Source organism: Elaeis guineensis, chromosome 4 (genome assembly GCF_000442705.2).
Source record: "Elaeis guineensis isolate ETL-2024a chromosome 4, EG11, whole genome shotgun sequence".
NCBI lineage: Eukaryota > Viridiplantae > Streptophyta > Magnoliopsida > Arecales > Arecaceae > Elaeis > Elaeis guineensis.
In genome coordinates this window covers 135,877,478-135,889,838 of record NC_025996.2, presented here as the reverse complement: position 1 = coordinate 135,889,838, position 12,361 = coordinate 135,877,478, and the positions used below count along the sequence as shown (strand labels likewise).

Sequence of the window (12,361 nt, the reverse complement as noted above, 5' to 3'; positions counted from 1 at the left end):
ACAAATAACTCACTATGCTTTGGTGCTGGACTATCTGGATTTCTAATGCAGTGACGGAAGGCTACTAGGTATAGTCAAGTATTTATGAAGTCTGTATGTGAATCAAGATGGGATTGATCCCTCCAGATTATTGGAGTTGATGTATCACTATATTTCAATTTAGCAAAATCTTGGCCAGGGTAATCCATGAGATGAATTTAAAAAGTTGAAATACAATGCGGATGAAGCAATCTTGGTTGACAGTTAACCTGAGATCATCCTAGAGCATTCAGGATCAAAAGGATGAATTATGCGGTAACCATGTGTATAGGTTTTGAAATATTTTTTTACGATAATTCGACCTATCTGGATGTTGAAAAGTATTGCTAGATGGTATCTTCATTAGTGCAGAAATTGGTTCCTGTACTACCGGCTTAGTATTTGAACCTTGAAGTCATGCACACAAATCAGACAAAATAGGAAGGAATTGGTCCATGTTTATATGTCCAATTTGGAAGTACTTGACTTGATTGAACATATAAACTAACTTAATTGAGAATTAAGTTATGGATCAAATGAGATTGAAGAGTTGACTATATCTAGCTAGCACTGCACATAAGGTTTAGGTTCGATCTCGGAGATGAACAGTTTCTGACCTATGATCCATAGAGCATATAAAAGATTGAATTTAAGTACTAATTAATTTTAGATTAGATCTGAATTAATTAGACTTAATTGGATCTAAAATTTAAGTTAGATTGGGTACAAAAGTTCTAAAAAATTTGAGATTGACAGCCTTTCGAAATTATTTTTAAAATCAGCTTCGAATTGGATTTGAATCGGATCCATATTTTATGAAATATGAGTATTCCCACTTGCATTGAAATTCTCCTCTATTATGGGCCAACCAACTCCTGAAGCTTTGCTCATCTGGGGCATCCCATGTGGGTGCTAGAATGAGTACAAATTGGTTGTCATATGTGATGGCAATTCTATCTCATGTAGGAATCCTTCTTTAATGAGTATTAGACTGATTCAAATCAGATTTGATTTAGGACTCCTATACTTATTGGATCATAAAAATTATCTATAAATAGAGAGAGTCTCTATCTATGGATGCATAGTAAATAAATCAGATCAAGAGAAGAGAGAAAGAGAGAGAGAGGCATGAGAAGAGAGAGAGGTCCCTTCTTCCCCCTTGCCCTCTCCTCTTGTTGCCACCCCTCTTCCCTTGGGCATGGATCCATCTTGGGTGTCCCACCTGCTAGTGTGAGGTGTCACACTAGCACATCCAATCTCTTAATTGATTGAGTTACGAAGACAATTGGATTAGAGTTCATCTCGCTTTTCTATGGTGTTTGATGTGCATGCGAAGTAGAGGGTCTACACATCCAGACCTCCATGAAGATTTATATCAGATAATTTAAGATTTGATCTCTAATTCCACTATTGATCAGATTAGAATTTGATCTTTAATCATGTAGATGAATAGAAAAATTTTTAAATGCAACCTGGGCCTTCCAAGCAGAAATAATTTCTTTCCCTTCACTTATCGAGGGAGAAAATTAGGCCGTTGGGAACCCTTCGTCCTCTCTTACTTTCAAGGGTGGTTTTCTCTGCTCTGCTCCCGAGATCTGCAATCATCATGTTGGGGTTCTTTTTCTCATCATTTTTCTCTCCTTCTTCTTTTCGATAATGGGTCTCACCTTCTTCGGCCCAAGCATGTTTTTCGGATCAAGCTAGGAGGTCGGCATAGCTTTTTCAGAAGTTCTTATCGAGAGAGAAAATTAGGCACTCGTATTTGAGTCTTAGTTTCATCATTGTCGTGGCAATGGACTTGTTGAAGTCGTGGACTTTAAGCATGATAGCATTAAAATGTGCCATGTAGTTTTTTGACAGCTCACCTCCTCTTCGCTAAATAGAGAAGAGGCTATCATTATCTTCCGGCTGTGGCCTCTAGCTACCGATGGGCATCGCAAACTATCTTTCTGGCTGCTCGAAGGAGTGGATCGATTGATCCTCATGGAGGCTAGAGAACCAAACTCTCTCACTTCTCTCCAGAGTTAAGACTTAGCAGAGGAGGGTATCGAATATGCTCCTCAACATCATGAGGGCTTTGCAATCCTCTAAGTAGTTGAGTGGATCGATCGTGCCAGTGTACTGCTCGACTTGTGGCCTTTTGAACTGATTTAGGGCCGATTCGCCTAAGACTTCTCAATAGAATGGAGGTTGGGTTGTGAAGTTGTGGCCATCATTCTGTTGATGGCTAGCTCCCTAAAGTTCATCCATTCAGCATTCTGATTTTCGAACCTTCCTCTTGAGTTCTTCTCATCGAGAGTAGTGCCGACATAGGCTTGAATTGGAGTCCTCCTTGGGTGGCTCCGACGATCAATCTCATCGATCATCTCTTCAAGCTCCAAGGGTATTAAGGCGAGCTACGTGGGATCAATTCTATCCATCATGACTGTCGACGAGAGGCTCGTACCGTATTGATGCGCTGGCACCCTCGTTCTGATCCATTCTCACAGTCCCAGTGGCTGCACTAAAATGGAGCTACTAGTGAAGCTTGGGTCCTTATCACATTCCATCGCAGCTGCTATACAATGGCTGTGAGCACTCGGACTTGCTCCATCAACTTGATGATGGGATCTGACCAGAGAGGTTGCTCCCAACATCTCGCGCATCAGGTGTGCTGTGCAAAGAAGGTTGCCGATAGGATCTTATCCACACCATCTTCTCTGAGAAAATAGGACGAAGGCCATCATTCTTCAGTATCAATCTATTGTTGCTCCTCTCCAAGTGGATAATGTGATGGAGTGGCTAGATCGGGCAGCTTGAATTGAGTGTCCTGCTAAAGTCAATAGGTGTCAAATTGGAACTCCGATCACCTATAAAGAAAGTCTGCATATCGAAAAAAAAGGTGGAGATTTTTCGATGGGAGACCCTCTGATGCTTAAGCTAGTGGCAATCAGAAAGAGAGAACAGTAGAAGAAGGTGGTGAGAACAAGAGTCAAGGTTAGATATCCCCCTTTTTCTACTTACCCTTTCTCTTTTATAAGAAAGTTTGTTAAGCAGTTAGCGCCTGTAGGAGTCGGAATAGTGACAATCAGAGTCGGAATAGTGACAATCAGTAGGTTGTTACAAGGTCTATCACCCACGTTTGGAGAAATAGTGGGCCGTTATAACAGAATACCAACTCAGCAGATTCTGCGCGCCAAGAAGTCCCTTGCAACATCCGAACTAGAAGATGGCTCATAAGGAACTAGAACGGAAGTGATAGAGAATTGGCAAGTACTCAACGATGTAGACCTCATTGGGCCACCGATCTTTTGTAAGTAATTGGCTGTATACCGATGTCTGTGATGCTGTTCGAACCATATGATATTGCCCAAGTCACGTGCTTTAGATTATCAGGTCGCAGTGCTAGGTGTCTGCATCTTCATAATTAGACACGTCATCAAGTGGATAGAATGTGGTCCAATAGTATGATTTATGCAATGTATAGGGTTGGTCAAATCATAAATGGCCACACCAATGAACAAAGAGACGTAACTAGTAAACAAGCTCCACCTCTCCTCAATTAACCTAAATATAGCTTTACAATATCAAGGTCAATATCACAAATCCAGAGTGCATTTCCACCAAATTAGCTCTGCATGCTCGTACCTCAAAAAAGGTTCAACCAACTCATTATTTCTTCCACTGGGGATGCACCACATGGGATGTTGGCCAATTTTCTTTTTTTAAATAGAAATAAATTTCTTTACATCAGAACCAAGTTTTTGCAGCCAACGAGACCTTTTCTTAATACCACGGTTTTTGGAAGAGAACTAATACAATCCTCCATTAGTCTCTAACCAATACCATCATCTCCAGTCGATCAACTCTTCAATCGTTTAATTATTAAGCAATCATGGTAAGGAGATCCTGCATGGCATGCACCATGTAGACGTGTACAGTATTGATTACAACCATTCCCTTCTATAATCTCTATTCATCAATTGCTCATTGCGATACATCATCACAAAAACAAATGTTTATGATCTGCAAGTATGTACGGCCATGTGATGCACATGCCATGTAGGATGTAGCATCCGACAGTAGGACCATGAAGTTGTTGCCATATGGCCCTTGCCTTAAATTCTTGCTCTTCGTTACTCCCTATTTGTGGGGCGTCCCGTGATCAAATTTGTTCCCATCTTTATCAACTGGATGGAGATTATTTTGAGCCCCCTTCCATTTTTTTGTCTTCCCAAAAAAACAAGTAAAAGTAAAAAGTATATATAATATATTAAGTTGAGGGTGCATTAACTCAATAGCATGGGAGACTGACATCGTGACATGCACATTTACATCTGCTTTAATGATGATATTCATGGTTGCAGACTGTCTATCAACCTTACCTAAAAAGGAACATTTAAAATCATTAATCCCTTTCATCAAGAAGGATGCCTAGGGGAAACTTTGGGACCAGCCAATGAGGAGATACGAGGCAGAGTTTTGAATTGGCTAGGCCATCCAGTTCTCAATCATTAAGTGCCCTTGGAACGCACATTTTTTAAGTCTCTCTGGTGATGGACATACAAGTTGGGGTATGCAAATGGTTCGTTCAATCAAAGTTATTAAACTCGGCCCGGATTTTGATCCGAATAAGATATCAGGTCAGTGGATCAGCGATCCAACCATCAGATTAACGGTTGAATCAATAGGTCAAAGTCTATGCCATCCATGGCTTCCAAGTTTCAACTCCCAGTCCCAATGCCTCAATGAAGGAGGAGGCGAAGAGGGGAGGGGGCCGACCGGAGGTGGAGGAGGCAGAGAGAGGGCATCCCATATAGAGGAGGAGGAGGAGATAGAGAGAGAAGAGAGTCGAGCGGAGGAGGAAGCGGAGAGAGGATGTCTCGGATGACGGAGAAAAAGGCAGAGGGGGTCGAGCGGAGGAGGAGGCGGAGGAAGGATATTCCGGATGGTAGAGGAGGAGGCAGAGGGGGGGCGAGCGGAGGAGGAGGAGGTAGAGGGAGTTTCCGGATGGTAGAGAAGGAGGCGGAGGGAGGAGAGGGTTGAGCGGAGAAGGAGGAAGCGGAGGGAGGAGATCGTGGATGGAGGAGGAGGAGGCGGAGGAGCCGATCTTAGGCCTATTCACTGGAGATTTGAAAAAAAAAAAAGGTTAGTGCCGCTGTTACTCATCGGAGGCTCCGATCGTCCTCGTCGGCTTGTGCCCAGTCCCCGCCAGGCCGCCACTGCCGTTTGCTCAGTCCTCATCCTTCGCTGCTGCCGCTGCCGACTTGGTCATCAAGGATGGGGAAGATGCCGATGAGGTTTGAACTCGAGAAGTCGAAGCCCAAGGGATGAAGATCGGAAGATAAACAACAAATTTCAACGGGTTTTGCCTCAACCGAGTTTTGCCGGGTCCAACGGGTGGCGGTCCAACCGTTCGGATCGCACGAATTTAAATGAGTTTTAAACACAGCCGGTTCAATCATATAATCAGCCTGATCCCATGGTCGGGTCATCGGGTTTCTGGTCCGACCGGTCGGACCGGGTTTAATAACTTTGCGTTCAATCATAAATTGAATCAAATTTTAATTATTTTAATATTTAATTTATTTTTTTTTAAAAAAAATAATTTTGATTTAAAATCAAATCTAAATTTTTTAATTGATTCGATCTTTAATATTTAATTTAATAATTTTGATTAATTAAAAACTAAAATAGCTAATTTATTATAAATATTATATTAATAGATTACAAAAAGCTTAAGATAATTTTGTTGAATTAAATTTTTTAAAATAATTTATTGTTGATTTAAATTTGAATAATTATACTAAGTCTCAGTACAATTTTAAGTCTAAATAATGAAATTATTAAAGAACTTAATAAACCCAAACTAAAATTAAAAGTCCTAACATAAGAAAGCCCAAAATCAAATTATTGAATCGAATCGAAATTATTTCAGTTTGATTTGTTCATTTTTAGGCTACTTCATTTTAATATTTTATCTTATAAAATATAAATTTGGAAGTTCGATTTTTTAGAACTTAACCAAATTTTGATTCAGCTTGAATTGAAAAAATTGAATGCACACATCTACATACAAGCACAACGTAAGCAATGCTACTTTAGATGCACCCTTTACGTGACCTCTCAAACATATTAGAGCTTCCATACATATATGTTTAATCCCATATCAGATATATACTAGATAGATCTTGAGTAACATTATAGGTTCAAAAAATCCAACTAATGTCTTTTAACTAATTTTTTAAAATAAAAATTTAGATTATGATAAATAGTATCAAAATAAATCTAACTTATAATCCATATGGACTAAAAATGCTAAAGAATTTAGACTAACTAATAATTGGATTTGATTTGAATAAATTTAGATGATGAAGATGCTAGAATTTAAACAAAAAAAATATGTGAGAATCCATGCAAATGTATGTTTAATTTTACATCAATTATGTATTAAATAGATTTTAAATATTTATAAAGATCAAAAAATCTAAATAATAGCTTCCGATTAATTTTTTTGAATGAAATTTTGGATCATAACAATCCACATATAGATGGCTATGAGTGTAGAAAAGCTAGTGATGGTGCATGGGCATAATCCGTAAAAGAAAGTTTTCCATACTAATATAGTTATTTTAGTATTTGGCTTATAAAATATATAAATAGAACTTAAGAAGAATTACTAAACTTAGTGATAATAGCAACTAAAAAGGTAATTTTGATTCTAGCACACAAAATGTGGAAAAGCCTTGCCATCCTACGATTAATATTACCAAGACTAACTCGTTTTTCCAGGTGCACCACTCCTTCTTGTCACTTTAACAAATCAAAGCCACTCATGTTTCTTTTATATATCTACACAAATTGGATAGTTTCTGCAATGATTCAATGGAAAAAATCCCAATTTTCCAATCTCCTAATCACACATAACCATAGACTTCACAATATTTTCCAACATTTACTTTGACATAATATTCTCATCAAGGCCAAATGTTATAATCCATATGGCGCTAAATTTCTTAGTATGATTCCTATTTTTAAGATAGGGGAAATACTAAGAACAAATTATACATGAAATAATTAGATGATATAAGTGCCATCCAAAGCCACAAAAAATTGTTCACCTACAAATTAACATGTCGATGGTAAAAGGAGTCCAAAACCATACTTTTTAATAGATATATAAACGTCATAGCAGAAGCAAAGCTTCATCTCATAATCCACAACTATGGAACCCCTAAAAAGGGGGAAAATAACAAGAGGTGTAAAAGAATTAGGAAAACCCCATATACATGACATCTCACATATATATTATATATATCTCATGCCTCGTAATCTACAGGGGAAGGATCTAAATATCCCTTCTGCATAGAGGGCAAGAACCATGTCTGGTGAGCCAGTTATCTATGCATGGTAAATGGAATATATGCCGACACTCGGGCAAGCTCCTTGCTGTCTCTCCAATTTGGAAGTCCTGCAAAGGAAATCCAGTCACTTAGCCAACACTAACTAGGAAGCTAGCTCTCAATTAAATTACCATGGATCCAAATAATTTACAGAGATGAATCCTAACCTGCAGGCACACTGAACAGCAGATTTGATCACCTGAGGCATCCACATTGTTATCTGCAGTGATTTTAATCTTTGGGAGCTTGTCTACAGAATCCTCCGACATTCCCCCGGTACCTCCGGTTTCGAAGAAATCAGGAATCTCCATGTAGGGTGAGTCCATAGCACTCATCTGCACTCAAAGAACAACCAGAATTATCCAAGGTAATGCAACAGCTATTCTTCATGTCAATTGCCAGAATTCAGCTCCAAACCAGTGGTTACCTGACTCTGTACTGCACTTTGGACAGCTGGTCCAACCTTCTCTCGAACAAGCCTTCCACTCAAAAGACTAGAGATGATGTCCATCTGTTAAGAATCAAATTATAGTGAAATGTTACACTGAATATGTAATAACAAGCCTTGGCATTTGAATTAACCTTGCTTCTAAGGTGAGGCTTTAGTACCACATATGCAATGCTCTCTATGAAAAAAACAGAGGAGGACCTGAACAATGTTAGAGCTTTTTCCTTGTTGAATTGGAGGAATCATTCTACCATTTAGCGAGCAAATACAAATAGGCTGCTCTCCTATAAATGTTTAATAATTTCAGCCTTTTCTCTTCAATGACCCTCATTTGAATGCTTTCAACTTAGCAGAACAATGTTAGAGCTTCTGCCTTGTTGATTTAGAGGAATCATGCTACCATTTAGTTTGCAAATACAAATAGGTCTCTCTCCTATAAATGTTCGATAATGTCAGCCTTTTTACTCTTCAAAGACTCACTTGAATGCGACAAATAGGTTGCTTACCTATAAATGTTTAATAGGCTCAACATTATTTACTCTTCAAAGACTCATTTGAATGCTTTCAACTTACTAGAACAATGTTAGAACTTGTGTCTTGTCGAATTAGAGGAATCATGCTACCATTTAGTTTGCAAATACAAATAGGTTGCTATCATATATATGTTTAATAATTTCAGCCTTTTGACTTTTCAAAGAATCACTTGAATGCTTTCAACCTACCAAGTATAGGATACTCCAAATCCCTGATTCATTGGAATTCCAAAGATCAAGAGATGATTCAACAGTCTCGATGGAGAAAACAGCTCCAGAAATAGCCCCAATTCCAGCACCTCGGAATAATCCACTCTCGGTTGCTAGGCCAATCAAAGCACCTGTCACAGCCCCTACGAATGAACCAACTGCACCAAGATAAAAGGGAAAACAACTATCAGCCAATGCCTCGCAGAGCATTTGTAACAAGTCTCAGTGACCTCCATGCAAAATGTAATTGGAACTCAAATAGGTTAGCAAATAAACCAAGCGAAGCAAAGAGAGGAAAAATAGAAAGAAATATTACAGGATCCAGTGAATGGCAAACAAAGCAAGTTTTGAAGAAAATTGCATTATGAAACAGTAATCATGAAATCAACCAAGGAAAAGGAAGATTGCAGCATTCTGAGTACTCTGTTCCCAGTTTATTTTTTGATCAGTTGGTTTGGTTATTCTGAGGATTGGATTCTGGTTTGGAATATGTTGTTATTGATTTCATTACCTCACTGAAATGAATCTAACAGGCATCGCCCATCATTCCTCTCAAAAAAAAAAAAAAAGAAAAGAAAAAACATAAAATACATACATATGTACACACATCACCATCTAACCCATCAAAATTAGCAAATACTCACATTAGAAATCAAATTTTGATATACATTAAAACAACAACCCACTTTACCAAAGATGCAGAAGTGCTGTTCCTGCTCCAATGTCATAAAAGTCAGACAAGTTAAAAGACAAATCAGAAAGACCCAACAGAGTTACAAGAACCAAAAGGTCCCTAGAACATCACTACCCTCATAAAATCCCATGACAACTTTACCAACTAGCGACATACCACTGGAATGAACAAATTGCAGGAAAAAGAAAACAGAGGGGGGAGGGAGAGAGAGAGAGAGAGACCAACCTATAGCAAAAACACAGGTAACTATGGCACACATCACCCTTCTAACCATCTCAGAAACCATGGAGCTGGAGCTACCACTTCCTCCTTCTTCCCAGGTCCCAGAAGAAATAGAAGAGGAGGAGGAGGAAGCAGTAGTAGAGGAAGAAGTAAAGAAATCCATGTTAAGGGGTAACTGAGAAGGAATTAAGCCAAGGTGGAGGTATTGAAATGGATTTATAGGGAGTGGAGAAGGGTAGGAAGAGACTATTGGTTTCTAAGGAGAAGAGGAAGCGAAGGAAGAGAAGTAGCCTTACGGGAGAGGTACACAGTGAGGAAAGAAGAAAAGGCCAACCGTGCATTTATTATAGCATACATGCGAGTCATAAAAATCTGTGACACTTTTAATTGTGACTTTGGGGTGAGTCCCATGTCATGACCGTGTTGGCATGGCCGTTGTTTGTTGTGAGCGTGGACTGTGGAAGAGGAAAGGAGGAAGCGTCGGTTGGACTTGGACAAAATGGCTTGAAGAGGCCAATTCAATGGCCTTTGGTCTTAACTTGGGATGAGTACAATACTAGGCCTTGGGTAACTACAAGATGATCGTATAATGCCCATAGGAACTAATGGCCTTCCATTTACTACAAGAAAATCCTACCAAACCTAAGAGATATGGGTACCTAACTTGGATGGGATGGAAGGGTACGAGGATACACGGGAAGTTGGTAGACTTCCCCTCCTAGAGGAACCAATACGTACCATGTATGAGAAACAACAATGGCAAGAGGTAGCGAGCAGTTAGTAAATAGAGACAGGGAGTAAAGTTGCTACTTTTCTTGGGGAAAATTTGGAATGAGAAGTGAGAGTAACCCCGGTGGGTGGATATGGTATCTGAACGGTCCTTGCTATAAGCAAAAGCTAGCTACAACGTTATGTTTTAGTATGTTCTCTTTGTCTTTTCTTCAACTTTCTCACTTTGTTGACAAAACTTGCCTTGGTTGTCTCTTTCTTCAACTTTCTCACTTTGGTGACAAAGCTTGCATTGAGAAATAAATAGAGACAGCTAATGGAGGGTAAGGTTAACTTTTCCCAGGGAAAACTTTAGAATGCGAAGTGAGAGTAACTCTAGTGGGTGGATAATATCTTCCATAGCTAGCTATAGCTGTATTTTAGTATGTGCTCTTTGTATCTTCTTCAACTTTCTCGTTTTGGTGACAAAACTTATATTGGGAAATAAATAGAGACACCTCATAGTTTCAAAAAATAGAGGTGGCTCACAGAGGGTAAGGTTAACTTTTCCCATGGAAAGTTTCGAATGAGAGAAGTGAGAGCAACTCTAGTGGGTGGATAGTATCTTCCATACTTGTAGCAAGCGTCCAAACCAGGCAAAAGCTAGCTATCACTGTATTTTAGTATGTGCTCTTTGTTTTTTCTTCAAGTTTCTCACTTTGGTGACAAAACTTGCATTGAGAAATAAATAGATGCATCCCATGGAGGGTAAAGTTAACTTCCCCCCAGGAAAAGTTCAGAGTGAGAAAGTGACAGTAACTCTAGTGGGTGGATGGTATCTTTTATAGTTGTAGCAAGAGTCCAAGCTAAGCAAAAGCTAGGTATAACTATATTTTATTAGGTACTGTCTGTTTTTTCTTCAACCGTGACCTAAAGGATACACACAAGTTAAGACAAGAGAGTTGATGGGTATTCGTAACATCATAAACCAGTGCAGTTTTGCAATGTAGCAAGTTTAGTAAACCACTCTCACTAGAATATATGATGACGTTGGTGACAAAACTATGGGTTTTCTATGGGCTTATTGCTGCCAACAGAACTTGTTCAAACTTCAAACCATAGATTAACTTAGAGCACTCTCATGCATTGACCAATTCCATAAGAAAGAAACAAACTTTATATTTTATTTAGCTTATCTTTGCAGCCACAAATAAGAAAGTTGACAAAAGTGGTGGCTCTAATATGTCATTATCAGGCAGCACCCAATCAATGGACGTGTCCCCATAATTTTTCTGGATTGATATAAAATATATCAATGAAATTGTTTCATTAGATGGATAATGGCAGCAAGTGGGCAGGCCAAGGTGTGGAATATATTTATATTGTTATGATGCAGTCTGAAGTGGATCATGCTTGTCGACTGTGAAAGTTGTTGTTATCTTGCTTGAGCCCACAGTAAGGATTGTCTTGAGGGCATATGATAGAGGATTAATTTATGAAAGTGGGCATTGGCGGCACAGATAGAAGCTTGCTCCAGAGCATAGCAGGGACTAATAGTTTACCAAACTATGTAGGTAGCTTCAAAGAAAACAATCTCCACTGGTACTGGTACCTTGAAGTAATGGAGGACTAGGGTCTAGATGAAAAGGAAGATGAACAAGGAAACTCATGGTGAATTATAGAATTGATATTGTGGACTACAAGAAACTGAGATTTGTCTTTAGGATATGTTTGGTCGAGGGAAATTAGATACTGGAATGGGAATAGAAATAACTGACTCCCATTCCTAATTTTGTGAGGGGGAGTTCCATTCCTACTTTAATTATTGAGGAGAATAGAAATGCCCTAATTTTCCGAAATCCAATTCCCATTCTGCACTAGCATTTAAATCTCTAGTTACAAACCAAAAACATTTGGGGATATGGCCGTTCTGATTCTCATTCCAATCGATTTTGATTCTAATTCCGATTGCAAACTAAACATGCCCTTAAGTGTTTGTGCCAAGGAGATTAGAGATGCCCATACTTAATATAGTTTTGTGTAGCATATAAATTGATTAAGGTAATGAGTCGACAAATTTTTCAAAAAAAAAAAAATCCTGAATACTGAATAGTATGCTCTTAGCTTTGGATGTGCAAAGGGATTG

At 38.8% G+C, this 12,361-nt stretch overlaps 1 protein-coding gene across 1 annotated transcript; it reads right to left on the bottom strand.

Moving 5' to 3' along the window:
- Window positions 1–7,133: 7,133 nt before the first annotated feature.
- On the bottom strand, window positions 7,134–9,808 carry LOC105042557 (NEP1-interacting protein 1). Its single transcript, XM_010919832.4, has 5 exons — window positions 9,511–9,808; window positions 8,571–8,749; window positions 7,828–7,911; window positions 7,568–7,735; window positions 7,134–7,468 (listed from the first exon to the last, which is right to left on the bottom strand). Exons 1-5 carry the CDS (start codon window positions 9,668–9,670, stop codon window positions 7,346–7,348), a joined length of 714 nt encoding a protein of 237 aa, XP_010918134.1. The 5' UTR covers window positions 9,671–9,808; the 3' UTR covers window positions 7,134–7,345.
- Between the last annotated feature and the right edge of the window lie 2,553 nt (window positions 9,809–12,361).